The sequence below is a fragment of the Ctenopharyngodon idella genome, chromosome 10 (genome assembly GCF_019924925.1).
Source record: "Ctenopharyngodon idella isolate HZGC_01 chromosome 10, HZGC01, whole genome shotgun sequence".
In the NCBI taxonomy this organism is placed as follows: Eukaryota; Metazoa; Chordata; class Actinopteri; order Cypriniformes; family Xenocyprididae; genus Ctenopharyngodon; species Ctenopharyngodon idella.
The window spans coordinates 46,025,098-46,040,977 of record NC_067229.1 but is presented as its reverse complement, the minus strand read 5'-3'; the positions used below and the strand labels follow the sequence as shown (position 1 = coordinate 46,040,977).

Below are 15,880 nucleotides of genomic sequence, written 5' to 3'. Positions count from 1 at the left end.
CATATAGTGAGACTAGAGGTGAAGGGAGAGTAGAAGAAATGGCTGCATCTTTTGAGAATGCACAGAAAGGGGGCAAAAAATCCACATATGATGAGCATAGAGACAAAAAGTTCCAAAACCCATCCTCATATAGTGCATCTGAAAACTGCAGGGCCTCAAACCAGCCCTCTCAAAGTGAACCTATGGACACTTCAGATGCTTTCAGCTCAGGAACAAGACCAAAGCCTGTGATTCATCTGGGACCAACATATCCCATCAAGAACCTCAAGAAAATGGAAAACTTCAGCACAGATTCCCATGAAAGGCCAACTCCAATGAATGGACATACAATACTGATAGATGTAAGAATCATGCAACTTCATCCTTAGTTCCTGTATTCTTTCTGTATGTGTGCTATGAATATTGAGTCATAATTCATGTTTCTGGCTTGTTTGAGCAGATTCCATATTTCCGAAGAGGTGTAATTGTCCCTCACGAAGGGAAACACGTTTGGGATTCCAACCATGTGAAGTTACCACATCTGTATGTAAGTATGACCATCCAGAATGCTTTTCAAACAAATCTCTCATTCTAAAGATAATCATTTCTATATAGAGAGCTTGTCTGAACAAGTAGCTTATGAAAATAGAGAGGGTATTCATTATTTATTCATATTCATATTGAGTAATCATTATTCCCCATAGCCACAACCTGCATCCCACCAGAAGTCCCGTCCATCACCCTCTCGCTGGGACGCCACTTGTGAAGCGTTGAACAGACTCACCAAAGGAAGTTTATCTATTGGGGATATTAAGGTACTGCAACACTAAACAATGTCATTTACACTAGCTGAGGTGTGTTTATTGATTCATAATGTGACCTGTTATCTGTCTTTTGTCCATTTGTAGTCCGCAATAATGTCTTACAATTCCAGCAACAAGGACAAATGGACATTTGAAGCATTTCATTATTACGGTCAGGTTAGTGAATCAGTCTGCAAATTAGAGGAAAGGTAAATGTTTGTGTGAAAATACAAACTGATGGCAGATTTGTGCCATTCCTCTACAGAACGTACACGCAATGGACAATAATCTCCACATGGTGATCCCAAAGATGGCCAAACTGGCACTTGATTTACCTGATCTCATCAAACGGGTATGTTACAGGTTCCTTCTTTTCACAGACACGTGTGTTAATTAAGAATCCTGAAGTACTAGTATTGAAAGTAACATTACCAAAACCTGGTACACACTGTATGATTTTGCAGTCTGAGACAAAGTTTGTGAATTTATTTTGTCATAGGGAAAAATAATCAAAGTCATTGAAAAGTTCTGTTGAAAAATGTTTATATGATAAGCAACATAAATCACTGTAAGCACATGCGTAAAAAGGTATTATGTTTTATTTGGCAAGCCTGTAACCACTTTGATTATAGATGGAAAAGACCATTTACAGCCAATACAGGCAATTTATACAGGCAATTTTTTTCCTGTTATAGCACCACCAAGTGGCCGGTCGCCGCATCCTTTTTAATGTGACCACAGAATGAGCTCTTACAGGTGTGCCGAGTTAAAATATCTTATTCCGTTAACAAGTTATAGCCATTTTAGTAAAAGTAGCTCCGCCCACTTTGAAAGACTGTGAATCGAAATTTCAACTTTTTTTTGGATAATCATTGACGATCAGACTTCAGAGAATCTTGTTGCACTGCTTTGGTTTCGATCGGGTCAAAAACATAGGACTAGTTCGCAAAAGTAGGTTTTTCAAAAAATCCAAAATACCCGAAAATTTTGCTACAACGACCAGCGAATCATCTCGTCTGTCTTGAGCCAAGGATTACAACGTATAAGACACTTGAGCCTATGCTTAACAATTTAGGAGTGATGAGCCATTATGTACTTTTGACCGCTGTAGCGCCCCGTCAGGCCGATCGGGGCGAGCCTTGGTGACGGTGTTAGTACTACCAGCCCTCAAAGATTCAAGTCTCCACTATTACAGTTTGGTTTGCTCGATCACTTTTAGGTGAGAATGCTGATCCTTGGAAATTTTAACAATTACAATAGAGTTTAAACCCTAATAATTTTTTTTTACAGTGTCCACCATTTGTCAAACTATAATAATGTCCCACTGGACCGGAGAAAATAAACATTTTTAGATTAATTGCATTGCTTAAACAAGTTTTTTTTAATGCAACTTTGCTGTATGTATTTTTAAATCTGTACTCTGTCTCTAGCCCATTCCTCTACTGCGACAGCAGCAGAACCAGGCCATAACACTGTCTCAGCAGCAGATTTCCTGTCTGTTAGCAAACGCCTTCTTCTGCACCTTCCCTCACAGGAATGACACTAGTCCTGGTTCAGAATACGCCAACTACCCAACCATTAACTTCAGCAGGTGTTACACTGATCACATTAGACTGACACCACTGTATTATACTGGTGCTGTATCAATTATTTATTACTTTATTTTTGCTGTAGCCTGTTTGGTAGCCGGAATGACCCAGCGAAATCAGCCCTACAGGCAGAGAAACTGAGAGCCATATTCCATTACTTTGACACAGTGACAAATGAAAGTTCTCATCAAGATTCAGGTACTAAGAACACGCTTAACACACGACTACTGTACAGTTTGGGGTCTGTATGATTTTTAATGTTTTTTAGAGAAGCCTCTTCTGCTTACCAAGGCTGCATTTATTCAAAAACAGTAAAAATGGTAATACTGTGAAATATTATTACAATTTAAAATAACTTTTTTTATTATAATATATTTTAAATTTTAACTTATTCCTGTTGCCAAAGCTGAATTTTTAGCATTATTACTCCAGTCTTCAGTGTCACATGATCCTTCAGAAATCATTCTAATATGCTGATTTGCTGCTCAAGATACATTTATTATCAATGTTAAAAACAGTTGCACACTTTAATATTTTTGTGAAAACCATGATAGATTTTTTTTTCTGGATTCTTTGATGAATAAAAAGATCAAAAGAACAGCGCTTGTTTGAAATAGAACCTTTTTGTAACATTATGTCTTTACTGTCACTTTTGAAAAATTTAATGTGTCCTTGCTGAATAAATGTTTATCAGAAAAAACATACTGGACCCAAACGTTTAAATGCATGCACATATTTTAAAGGATGAGCAAAGAGTTTATTTTGTATTCAGTGTAACAAATGTCCTTTAACTTCTTCAGCATCAAAACCTGATGGACTGGTTACTTTTGAAAGGGTTTGCATTCCGCCACAACAGCTCCCTAACTGGAAGAAGTAAGTTGTACTAATTAGATGGTAAATAGACTAAAGTGAGTTGATACACGTCTCTTACTGATTGTGTTTAACTTAGTCGGAAGGAAACCCTGAAGAACCTTCACATCTCTTCAGAAGGATCCATTGAGCAAGAGGGAACAGGCATGCTACAGGTCAGTTTCATCTAAACATCACAGTTTTGTACCTGTTCTTCAGATAAGTTTCACATAAATCATGTTGTCTTGAACAGGTGGACTTTGCCAGCAAATATATTGGTGGTGGAGTGCTAAAGTCAGGACTGGTTCAGGAGGAGATCCTCTTCCTCATGAGTCCAGAGCTCATCGTGGCCAGACTCTTCACAGAGAAACTGGCTGATAACGAGTGTCTAAAGATCACAGGTACTGCTGGGGGAATTGACAAAAATCGTAAACCGCTTTCCATCAGTTATAGGGATAGTTCATCCAAAAGTGTATATCTTGAATGTGATACAAGTCTCTTTGCCAAATATATAAATTTAAAGGGTTAGTTCACCCAAAAATGTAATTTCTGTCATTAATTACTCACCCTCATGTCATCCCAAATCCGTAAGACCTTCGTTTATCTTCAGAACACAAATCAAGATATTTTTAATGAAATCCAGGTATTGGTCAACACTGTACATGTGAACATGTGGCGCAGGTGCCGGCCAATAATGATTCAGCGTTCTGACGTAGAACACACATCAGCAGCGTAGGAGAATGACAGGGAAGTGAAGAGATTGTTGAATAAAGTTATTTTCATTTTGTTTTTGCGCACAAAAAGTATTCTCGTCGCTTCATAACATTAAGGTTGAAACACTGTAGTCACCTGGACTATTTTAACGATGTCTTTACTGCCTTTCTGGGCCTTGAAAGTGGTAATTAAATTTCTGTCTATGAAGGAGTCAGAGAGCTCTCGGATTTTATCAAAAATATCTTAATTTGTGTTCCGAAGATGAACGAAAGTCTTACGGGTTTGGAACAACATGAGGGTGAGTAATTAATGACAGAATTTTAATTTTTTGGGTGAACTAACCCTTTAAATGCAAAATAAAAATGTCATTCTATTCCACGGTCACAGAAATATCAGTAAATTTCATGCTACATTCGGTATAGAAGGTACATACAAACTTAATTACTACACAAACAGTAACTTCTTTGCTGATATACTGCTGAAAATAACATCTTAAATGTGATGAACATATTTCAAGAAACATGAGAGTAAGATGACGAGTAAAACATTCATCAGTCTCAGACTGATGGTGTTGATGGATACGTCACATTTTTTTTCATAGTCTCATCTCTAATGTCTCATCAGGTCCTCAGATGTACAACATTACTACTGGCTACAGCAAAACCTTCTCTTGGGTGGGTCCATACATTGATCTCACAAAGCGGTAGGTACTTAAGACAAATGCATAAAATTCACAAGTGTTGAATTTTTCAAAAACATTGGTTTTACAGCTATAAGTAAATGAGTATAAATTGTGTCTTTCATTCATAGGGACACGTGGAAGAGACGTTATCGGCAGATTGTTGCCATCGATGCTCTGGACTTCAAGAACCCGAAGGAGCAGTACACCAAAGAGACTATAACACGAGAACTCAACAAGGTACTCGTTTTTAAACGTTAAAATATTGATGAATTTGTTATCATAAGGTTATTAAAGCTTATACTGTGCGACTCTCAAAGGCATATGTGGGACTCTGTGGACAACCGAAAACAGCCATCGCAACGGGAAACTGGGGCTGTGGAGCTTTCAAAGGGGATCCTAAACTAAAAGGTAAATGAAGACAAAAACACACATTTGATCTGGAGAAACTGCAAATGCTATAGATTGATTATGATAAATGCACAGAACAGAATGTGTTTGTTTTCAAAAGCTCTCATCCAGCTGATGGCTGCTGCGGTGGCTGATCGAGACATGGCTTACTTCACGTTTGGCAATGAACATCTTGCATACGAAATACAAAGAATGCATGATATACTGGCCAAAGAGAAAGTGACTGTGGGTATGTATATTCACTGCATTTGAAACAAACAGAAGCAGGTAGGCTTGTGTGGTTGTATTAATAGAGTAGGATTACGCAAATTCAATTCATTTTCTCCAAAAGAAATAGATCTTATTAGACAGTAGATATGTGACGGTGAGGAAATTTTTATTAATGCCAGTGCGAATTGGCACTAATTCGGGGGCAGCAATATTCATTATTATTCTTAATGAGAAACACAACAACTAGAAAAACAGCTAATTCTTTGCAGGTTCCCTATTAGCATTGGGTTTAAATCCAAAATATTGCCAAACAGGCGCTTTTACATTTCACTTTGAAATACATACCATGAGCTCTGAGGTTGATGATAACCGGTCAAAAGTAATTGATACTTTTAATCAGCAAGGACTCATTAAATTGATTAAAAGTGACTGTAAAGACATTTAAAATGTTAGCAAAGATATGTATTCCAAGTAAATGCTGTTCTTTTTCTGTTCTTTCTATTTATCAAAGAATCCTGAAAAAAAAAAAAAAAAAAAGTAAAATTATTTTTGTGGAAACCATAATAAAGAATAAATTACATTTTAAAATATATTTAAAACATTTTATCAAATATATGCAGCCTTGGTGAGCATGAAAACTTTTAAAAAAAAAATCTTACTGACCTCAAACTTTTGAACATTTCTGTATGCTTATGTAGAAAATATCAGTGTTATTTGAGCTTTTCTATTTTTAATAGCTTAATAGCCAAATTCAACAATCAACGGCACTCAGTGCTGCTCTATAAATGTGCAGTAAGAGTAATATTACTAAAGTGACTACTTCATATTTGAGTTTTGGTTTACAGTACCCTGATCATTTCTTCTTTCAACAGAAACACTGTACAAGTTCCTGAAGGACTACTGTGGACACTACGCACGTGAACATCGCTCACCAAAAGACCTGTACAGATTCATCAGAGAGAAGATCGGGCGTACGGAAAGCTTATTGTAAATCTGTCTGGCTACTGAGAGATTCATATTCATAATCTCTCTTCAGAGAAAAGTAGTCAAAACATTTCAGCAGTATTAAATATGTAAAGCTGCTTTGAATGTATCAGATTTCTGAAGGATCAGAATAATGAAGTAACAATACTAAAAAAAACTGTTGTATGCCATGTATTGCCGGACCGCAGGTGTCATGTTAGTCGAATTGTTTACCTTGATTTAAATGATTTATAGTCATTCAGGATTTATAGTAATCTTAGTATCATCTGATAAAGTGCACATATCACATGTCATCATTAATGCAAAATAAACACTTTTCACGTCAAATATATAGTTTTCTTGCAACAGTTATCAGTACAAACATGCAGACAAATTGAAACAGATGCTTTTATTGAATGAAGCCTTATAATATTCTGGAATAAACACAAACCTAAGAAAATAAATAAATCCTTTTATTTTATGTCCGTAGAGAGTCTTTCTGCTTGCTGCATAATCTCAGCTTATTGTTTTTTAAATTACAAGGACAAAATGATTGTTTCAGCTTTCAGTCAGCTATTGAAGTTCATGATAATTTGGCACGGAGTGTTTAGAGAGTGAATGGGAAGGATGAAGATGAGGAAGAGGATGAAGGATATGTTGTCTTTACATAAAACTGCTAAACGCAGGCAAGCTAACTATTTCCTTTCACAATAATTTAAAAATGCATAGGGTTCCATGCATGTCCTTTAATGTCCTCATGCTATCATGACTTTTCAATACATTCCATTTCTTTTATGCCAACTCGGTGCAAGAATTTCTTGCGCTTCTCTCTGTGATTTTTGTGCGTATTCAAAAGTAATTATAATTATTATTGAAGGGAAACATCAAGCGGTGTCATTTTAAGGCTCTATTAAAACCATCATCAACATGCCTCAGAGATACATGCATGCAAATTGATCTCGTTACCATGTAGTTGCTAAAAGCTTGCATCCTTCCAAGAAAATCTGCATAGATAGGCCTGTCATACCTACAAGTGTAAAGCAAACCTGTGCTTTGGTCAGGAGATACCTAGCTGCCAGCTTGCCCTCTCTTAACGCTATCAGCAGGATATGAGCTTCCTGAAGAACAAGGGACGGAGGGATGGAAATGAAGTGAATGGATGGGGTGAGGTGATTAAGACTGGTCCTGGAAGGTATCCAGGTTGAAGGCTGTGTCCAAGAACCGCTCCAGCTCCACAAGATGCGCCTTCTTGTTCCCTGTGGCGGGGGCAGCTGCAGGTTCTCGGCCGGCATACCTGAGAAGAAAGTGAGTGGGTACAACTACAGATAAATGTTGCATGAGTGGATAGCATGAAAACTTATTCAGGTCACCCCAAACTAAAAGAAAAAAAATAGAAAAATGAAAATGACTAATTAATAAAATATGGTTCTTGAGAGATTTTGTGAGATTTGCCCCTTTAAATGAACACTAGTTACCAAACAGGACGGGTGTTGTTGAAGGTTCTGCTGATGCGTGGCTTGACGTAGTCATAGTAGCCTTGATTCTTATGCTCTTCCTGGCACCACAGCAGCTGAGCCTGTGGATACTTCTCTGCCTCTCCTTTCACCAGGTCAAACGGGAACGGAGAGAGCTGGACAATAAAACATTCTAAGTCAATCCAACAAATAGTTTAAATACTTTAGAGAAAAGGCATTACGCGAAAACTATAATGTGGTGTAAAAATGGTCAGGAAAGAATGACTGGCTAGTATTACAAGTTTACTTATCATGGGGAAATAAATACAGAATATGGCCCATTTAATAAACATGATAATGAAAGTGTGTGCAGGTACCTGCTCAATGCGGCTGATGGCTACTAAGTCTTCCAGGCCTCTGGTCTTTCGTTCTTTGGTGAGGTCATAATAAACTTTCCCTGTGCAGAAGATGAGATGCTTCACTCCTGCTGAATTCTGCACTGCACTGCCCTCTTCTGGAATCAGACGTCTGAAGTGTGTGCCTGATCAAACCCAAACACAACACCATTACTACAACGTCCAGCTAGAGCATTTTTATGACAACACATTCCCAAGATTTCAAGCACACACCTGGTAACATGTCGTCAAAACTTGACTTGGCCTCTGGGTGCCGTAGCAGTGATTTAGGCGTGAAGATAATGAGCTAGAGCAAACAAACAAAAATTAAAAGGGGTGGTTAATTATGATTTTACTTTTTTAATCTTAGTTAGTGTGTAATGTTTCTGTTTGAGCATAAACAACATCTGCAAAATTACGACGCTCAAAGTTCAATGCAGAGGGAGATATTTTCTTTTACAGAAATTGCTTTTTAAGGACTACAACAAATGGCTGGTACAACGAGCTTCTTCCCGGGTTGGTGACATCACAAACCCCAACATTTACATAAACCCCGCCCCCGAGAACACGCAACAAAGGGGGTGAGGCCATGTTGGGCTGCTTTAGAGAAGAGGAAGAGTTGCTGTAGTAGAGTGTTGTTACCATGCCGTCATTTTACGCCGGACTGCTTCACAAACTAGGGTCACTTCAACCCTGGATTTGCACAAAAGATTAACATGACGGCACATGCTAGTCGATGAATTGAATCAACTCCACAGCAACTACATAAATTTATCCACTAACCATTCAGAAACGTCCAGATGCATTCTAAAAGTTCTTTCTAAATCTCTCCATCAGTGTACGACTCCGGTTTGAACAATGTAAAGCTGAACACCGTTACTGACAATCCTCATATTGGCTGCGTGAGATTCTCCAGCTTTGTTGTTGTTGAGCAACTGAAGTGTGAGCTGTTAAAGCTCCACCCTCTTCTGGAAAGCGGCCCGGGAGCAGCAGCTCATTTGCATTTAAAGGGACACAAAAATACTGTGTTTTTGCTCACACCCAAATAGGGGCAAATTTGACAAGCTATAATAAATCATCTGAGGGGTATTTTGAGCTGAAACTTCACAGACACATTCTGGGGACACCAGAGATTACATATTGTGAAAAGGGGCATAATAGCCCCCCTTTAAAACTTCATTTAAAAAAAAAAAAAAAAAAAAAAAAAAAAAAAAAAAAAAGGCTACAGACAGGGTTCCAACCAATTAATTTTCATGTCTTTTCCATGACCACGGAGTTTTCCAAATGCCGTGAGCCATTTTGACTGAATCATTAAAAATAGCAATTTAAAAGAATGAGTTGCTCAGAAAGTGGGTATTACTTGCAAGTTTTACAATAGCTATCCAATAAATATTTTAGAGCAAAAATATTCACATTTCTATAACAAATACATGATTTTCCATGATTACTTCCAGACCTGGTAAGCAATTTTAAAATTCCTTGATATTTCCAGGTTGTTCATTATGAGGGAAACTTGTAGAGATGATAAACGGAGTGAAATGTCTCTTACAGGCTTTCTGAAGGGTAGAAGGATCTGCCTCCGAAGAACATGGAAGTAGTTTGCAGGAGTGGAGCAGTTCACCACGATCCAGTTACAGTCATAAAGCTGCCGGACGGCAAAGTCCTCTGTGATTTTCTGAGGCAAAAAAAGTATTAAGCATTTTGTTAGAATGATAAAAAACAACAGTACTTGGTTGAAATTTCATGTATTCTACCGGGAAAACGTCAGGGTCATCATTGCACATCTGCAGGAATCTCTCTGGGCGGGCGGAGGAGTGCTCTGGTCCCTGGAAACAACAGCAAGAAAGCAATGAAAAAAAAAGAAATGATGGAAGGATGAAATAATGGATTTAGGATGAAAAGACCTTACCATGCCCTCCATGCCATGAGGCAGCAGCAACACAATGCCGTTCTGTCTGACCCACTTGGCCTGGCCAGGGGAGATGAACTGGTCGATGATGCACTGGGCTGTGTTATGAAAATCTCCAAACTGAGCCTCCCAGAGCACTAGAGCGTTCGGGCTCGCCATGGCAAAGCCAAGCTCAAAGCCTGCACACAATGAGATGCAAACCTGAGGACATGCTTGTTCAGTGGGCATAAAATGGTACACTCCGCAGCTTATTCTGGGTTTGTTTGACCGACAGCAACCAAAAACAGTTCACTTGGTTTATACCCACCAAGAACGCCGTATTCTGACAGGGAGCTGTTGCATACGGTATAAGGAGCCTGGTTTGGGTCGATGTAGTTCATGGGAATGCAGGTCCGTTTGTCGACGTTCTGATCATGTAGCACATGATGCCGATGACTGTATGTCAATAAAAAGGGAGACTGTAAAGTTGCTTTCAAATCAAGTTTATTTAGGAGCAGGAGATGCAGCTATTCTCACCTGAAGGTCCCTCTCTCCACATCCTGACCACTAAGACGCACATGAATGCCTTCCTTTAGCAGAGACCCGAAGGCCATGTATTCTCCCAGAGCCCAGTCTACTGAGCGGTTCTGCACCATCGTAGCCCTGCCCTTCAGGATACGGGTGAGACCTTACAGAAAGACAGAGACAAAATGAGCTCAGGGTAATGATGCTGACTCAACTTAATTTGAGCTAAAGAAGAAACTTTATAGTGCAATTTTTTGGCAGATTTTAGTGGTGATTTTTGAAGTTCTTCAATCATTTAATCCGCTCAAACCCACCCCTTTCATACAACTGACTGCAAGCTTGCATTTAGCTTACTCTATCAACAACCGATGATTGCCCTACATGTTTCAAGATTTAGGGCTACATCCACACGAAGCCAGAGCTTTCACTATCCAATCTTTTTTTTTTCCTCGTCTCAAGAAATATCTGCGTACACACGAAACCACTGAAACAACTCAAAACAATGTAGTATACATGCCAGATTAGTATGTGGTGCTGTAATTCTGCAATAGAGATACACTAAAAACAAAGAATAAGGCTTGGAGCATGCGCATAAACCTTGCGCCCTGTATACAAACTTTAGTAAAGCTTAGAAATAAAGCTTTATTTTAATAAAATAACCCTAGTCAGACACTGTTAGCAGTGTCTGACTAGGGTCGACACGTGGGGTGATGACATCGTCGTTTCACAAAATATACGGATTGGCTGTACACACAAAAACGCAAAGTGCGTCGTTTTCAGATTTATCCACTCTGGGACCCGGTTTAAAAAAAATAAATAAAAAAATAGCGGTTTCACCTTCTGAAAACGCTGGATCCGTCTGGACGAAACGCCTATACGATACAAAATTTGTATGTATACAGCTAAACTCGTCTCCATGTGGACGGGGCCTTAGTCTTTGCCCATTAAAGGGGACATATTATGCAAAATTCACAAATGAGAATCTGTTCAACGCTGGATTTTCACAAAGGTTGATTCTGAAAGATGGGTTAATACCAACGCTTCGTGCTCAAACTTCATATCCAGAACTGATGCTGCCCTCATGTGCCATCGGAATTCAAGTTAAAACAAGTTAAAAATTTGTTAAAAATTCTTAGTTGAAAATTGCACATGACCACCCTTTCTGACATTTTTGGTGCGTGAGATTGCACTTTTTTGTTGTTGCTGGTATGCCGGAGCATGAGTTCTTGAAACTCCGCCCTCTTCTGGAAAGGGGCTGGGAGCAACAGCTCATTTAAATTCAAAGGGACACACAAAAATGGCCTGTTTTTGCTCACACCCAAAAAGTGGCAATTTAATGGCTATAACAAATTATATTTGTTTTGTTTTTTTAACTAAACACCAGGGGCATAATAGGTCCCCTTTAAAGTATATAGGAGCTGTAGTTTTATTACCAGAAATAACCATTTCCCAACATGCTATAAAAAAGGACTTTGGGTACAGGCGATCTGCCTTTTCGTAACTGCACATGTGTATGCAGAAAGGGGAATGGAAAGGTACCTCCGTGGATAGTGAAATCATCCACAGGCACAGAAGAAGCCACCTGACCGATGTGACTGAGCACTTCCTCATTGAGACCAGTGGACGGACAGCTCATGCTCTTAGGTTGACCGTCCAGAGTGAAGAAGCCTGTTAAGTACAAATGTCAAGTCGAGCAGATTTCAGAGCAAATACAAGTAAACACACATATACAAGTGTCTCAATACCGTTTAGGGACATTGTACATAAACACAAACACACACCAGGCCAAGGTGAGTCAAGCCAGTGCTTGATGTGCAGGATCTTCTCATCTTTAGAGCGATTATACGCCTCTTCACAGATTTTGTCATACTTGGCAATTTCCTCCTACAAGGACAGAAAGGCAACATTAAATTAATGTAAATATTCACTTTAAGTCATTTCAGTAAGTAAGCATCTGACAAATATAGTCAATATTTCCTATTAATGTCATTGCAACTGTACACTACTGGTCAAAAGTTTGGGGTAGGTTTTTAATGTTTTTTTTTTTTTTTTTTTTTTTTTTTTTAAATCACTTATGATAAAGCCTGCATTTATTTGATGAAAATAAGTACAGTAAAACAGTAATATTGTGAAATATTATTATTACAATTTAAAATAACTGTTCTTTATTTTAAAATGTAATTTATTCCTGAGATTCAAAGATGAATTTTCATTCTTCACTGTCACATAATCCTTCAGAAGTCATTGTAATATGCTGATGTGCTTTTCAAGAAACATATTATTATGAAAACTGTTGTGTTGCTTAATATTTTTGTATAAATCATGATACATTTTGTTTGAGGATTCTTTAATAAAGTTCAAAATGATTTGAAATAGAAATCTTTTGTAACATTATAAATGTCTTTACTGTCACTTCTGATCATTTGAATGTGTCCTTGCTGAATAAAAGTATTAATTTCTTTTGAATAGTAGTGTATTTATTCATATTAGCAGTAATATTTGGTTAATCTGACCTCATATTCCTGTCTGCTCACGGCTCCTTCTGCAATGAGCTTTTCAGCATATTTTTGCAGAACAGGTTTCTGTTTCTTTATCTGTTTGTACATGAGCGGTTGAGTAAACATCGGCTCATCCATCTCGTTGTGGCCGTTTCGTCTGTAGCCCACCTATAGATCAAAGGTGAATGACAGTATCAACACCTAAAGCACATTTGACACAGTTGGCAACATTCCCAGTTGAAAAAAAAAAAAAAAAAAAAAAAGATAAGAGAGTGCTTCCCTACCAGATCAACAACCACATCTTTATGAAAGGTGGCTCTCCATTCTGCAGCCACGGTACACACGTACATCACAGCCTCAGGGTCATCTGCGTTCACATGGAAGATGGGAGCATTGACCACTCTGGCCACATCGGTGGGGTATGGCGAGGAGCGCGCCATCCGAGGGTCAGTGGTGAAGCCAATCTAAGGAGAGGGGAACAAAAGATATTTAAATAAATGCAAACATTTACCTCAAAAAAGTCAAACTCTTTCAGTGATTTCAGACATTTTTAAAAATTACTCTCACTTGTAGCTCCTATAAATCCATATTTTGTAGAAATTATAGAAAGTATACACTACCATTCAAAAGTTTTAGGCCAGTAATATTTATTTTTTTAAAGAAATTAATACTTTTATTAAGCAAGGACATTTGAAATTGATCAAAAGTGACAGTAAAGACATTTATAATGTCACAAAAGATTCTATTTCAAATAAATGTTGTTCTATTGAAGAATTGTATTGAAGAAAAAAAATGTATCACTGTTTCCATAAAAATATGAAGCAGCACAACTGTTTTCAACATTGATAATAATAGGAAATGTTTCTTGAGCAGCAAATCAGCATATTAGAATGATTTCTGAAGGATCATGTGACACTGAAGACTGGAGTAATGATGCTGAAAATTCATTCAATCTTCAAAAAAGTCATTTCAAAGTGCCAGACTTCCTGCTGCCAACAGGTGGTGCTTTGAGCGTAACTGAATATTGCCATGTTGATGTCTTCAGGCCAGGACTATTATCGAACAGGTGAAGTTTGTAGCAGGTCGGACATTGTATGCCTGAGTTACAACAACTTCCTCTTTCGTGGTGTTAATCTCAAACATTAGCACTCAGCCAAGTGTTGCATGACTTAACGTGTTTCTAGTATGTTTGGTACTTCTTGGCATATTAAAATGTGTTTCAGGGAGTGAATTACAGTGTAAAGCATGCCATTTCCTGTTGCCAGCAAGCGGCGCTATGACTAACTGAATATTGGTATATAGATGTCTTTAGGCCAGGACTCTTGTCACACATGTGAAGTTTGGGGCTGATCAGACACTGTATGCTTGAGTTACAACAACTTCCTGTTTCATGACGATAATAACATGCTTTAACAGTCAGCTAGGTGTTGCTAGCATGATTTAGAATGTTTCTAGCATATTTAGTACTCATTTGCATATTTTAGTATGTTGCTAATAGTGCATCATATTGTTAAAAGTGCATCATATTGTTAAAAACATCACTTCCTGTTGCCAGTAGGTGGCGCTATAACTATAACCGAATATTGTCATGTAGATGTCTTCAGGGAAGGACTCTTATCAAATATGTGAAGATTGGGGTAGACTGGACATTGCATGCCTGAGTTACAGCAACTTCCTCTTTCACTGTATTAATAGCATGGTTTAGCACTTAGCTAAGTGTTTTGCTAACATTTTTTCTAGCATGTTGCTAGCTGGCACATTTTAATATGCTGTCAGGAGACCATAACAGTGTTAAACATGTCACTTCCTGTTGCCAGCAGGTGGTGCTATGACTATAACTGAATATGATCATTGACGTGTTCAGGACAGGACTTTTATCAAGTGTGTGAAGTTTGGGGCAGATCAGATATAAAGACTTTTTATAAAGTATAAAAGACTTTTCAAAAACCCAAAAAAATCTTACCGCCCCTCAACTTTAAATGGTAGTATATAACTTATTTCTACTTGAAAAGATAATTCTCTGCTGGTGAGAGTGTGTGAGAAACAAACCTGATTGTTTACAACCACGTGAATAGTGCCGTGGGTGGTGTAGGACGGCAGGTCACTCAGGTGAAATGTCTCGTAGACGATGCCCTGGCCTGCAAAGGCTGCGTCTCCATGCAACAAGATGGACATCACCTTCAGAGACAAGGACACAGTATTCTTACTGACACCATGTCAATCATGTCTTGTTTTCTAATCACAAAAGGCGATTTAAGACAGTTCTAAAAACTGCTGACATAATCACACCACAATGTGTTTGTTTTGAGGGAACTGTTTGATCTTTGCACACAGGCCTCTTCATCTGTCAGTCCACGTCTGTAACTCTGAGATCATCTATATACAAGCATACTCCTTGATAAATTAAACTAAGCTAATGTCTGCATTTGAAATTTTCTTAAGGTTTTCACACTTGTAAACCACACGGGAAGTTCACACACCCTATTGCCGTCAGAGTCACCGCAGTAGAACTGCTCTGCCTTGGTCTTGCCCTGCACTACAGGGTCCACTGCCTCCAGGTGTGAAGGATTGGCCATCAGGGACAGTGTGATGTGGCGTTCAGTGACCCGGTTGATCCGTCTGTGGTACATACCCAAATGATACTTCACATCACCTGAGCCCTGGAGGAAAGTCACAGACAGAAACATGAACCTGGACTGGAATGTCAACACCCAAGATTCTTTGTTTGAGAGGAACATTACACACATTACAGTTTAAGAGTTAATATTTCATTTTCTCAGAAATATGAGAGAGAATGTTTTCACAGAACGATTGTGTGCAGAGCTAATTATGTAAACTACAATTACGGTAATGAATGTTTAATATATTACTGCAACTGGTTGTTCCAGATTTGAATCATTTGTCAAACATTACCCCCCCCATT

General features: G+C 38.3%; 2 protein-coding genes across 4 annotated transcripts in view; one reads left to right on the top strand and one right to left on the bottom strand.

Moving 5' to 3' along the window:
* pargl (poly (ADP-ribose) glycohydrolase, like) overlaps positions 1 to 6,678 on the top strand; it is a 19,409-nt gene extending 12,731 nt beyond the window's left edge. Inside the window, exons 9-15 of the mRNA XM_051911158.1 lie at positions 3,321 to 3,396; positions 3,474 to 3,621; positions 4,559 to 4,637; positions 4,745 to 4,853; positions 4,934 to 5,024; positions 5,125 to 5,253; positions 6,107 to 6,678. Coding sequence (XP_051767118.1) covers positions 3,321 to 3,396; positions 3,474 to 3,621; positions 4,559 to 4,637; positions 4,745 to 4,853; positions 4,934 to 5,024; positions 5,125 to 5,253; positions 6,107 to 6,225 — 751 coding nt within the window. The 3' untranslated portion in view covers positions 6,226 to 6,678. The remainder of the gene's footprint in view (positions 1 to 3,320; positions 3,397 to 3,473; positions 3,622 to 4,558; positions 4,638 to 4,744; positions 4,854 to 4,933; positions 5,025 to 5,124; positions 5,254 to 6,106) is intronic.
* ogdhb (oxoglutarate dehydrogenase b) overlaps positions 6,592 to 15,880 on the bottom strand; it is a 25,890-nt gene continuing 16,601 nt past the window's right edge. For all 3 annotated transcript variants that reach the window (XM_051911111.1, XM_051911110.1, XM_051911112.1), the window contains 15 exons: positions 15,438 to 15,617; positions 15,007 to 15,135; positions 13,242 to 13,421; positions 12,973 to 13,125; positions 12,241 to 12,343; positions 11,999 to 12,127; positions 10,472 to 10,622; positions 10,263 to 10,390; positions 9,956 to 10,134; positions 9,801 to 9,872; positions 9,596 to 9,721; positions 8,281 to 8,353; positions 8,029 to 8,192; positions 7,673 to 7,827; positions 6,592 to 7,491 (listed from right to left, as the gene is read on the bottom strand). In XM_051911111.1, the coding sequence (XP_051767071.1) occupies positions 7,371 to 7,491; positions 7,673 to 7,827; positions 8,029 to 8,192; positions 8,281 to 8,353; positions 9,596 to 9,721; positions 9,801 to 9,872; positions 9,956 to 10,134; positions 10,263 to 10,390; positions 10,472 to 10,622; positions 11,999 to 12,127; positions 12,241 to 12,343; positions 12,973 to 13,125; positions 13,242 to 13,421; positions 15,007 to 15,135; positions 15,438 to 15,617 (2,043 nt within the window). In that variant the 3' untranslated portion in view covers positions 6,592 to 7,370. The remainder of the gene's footprint in view (positions 7,492 to 7,672; positions 7,828 to 8,028; positions 8,193 to 8,280; positions 8,354 to 9,595; positions 9,722 to 9,800; positions 9,873 to 9,955; positions 10,135 to 10,262; positions 10,391 to 10,471; positions 10,623 to 11,998; positions 12,128 to 12,240; positions 12,344 to 12,972; positions 13,126 to 13,241; positions 13,422 to 15,006; positions 15,136 to 15,437; positions 15,618 to 15,880) is intronic.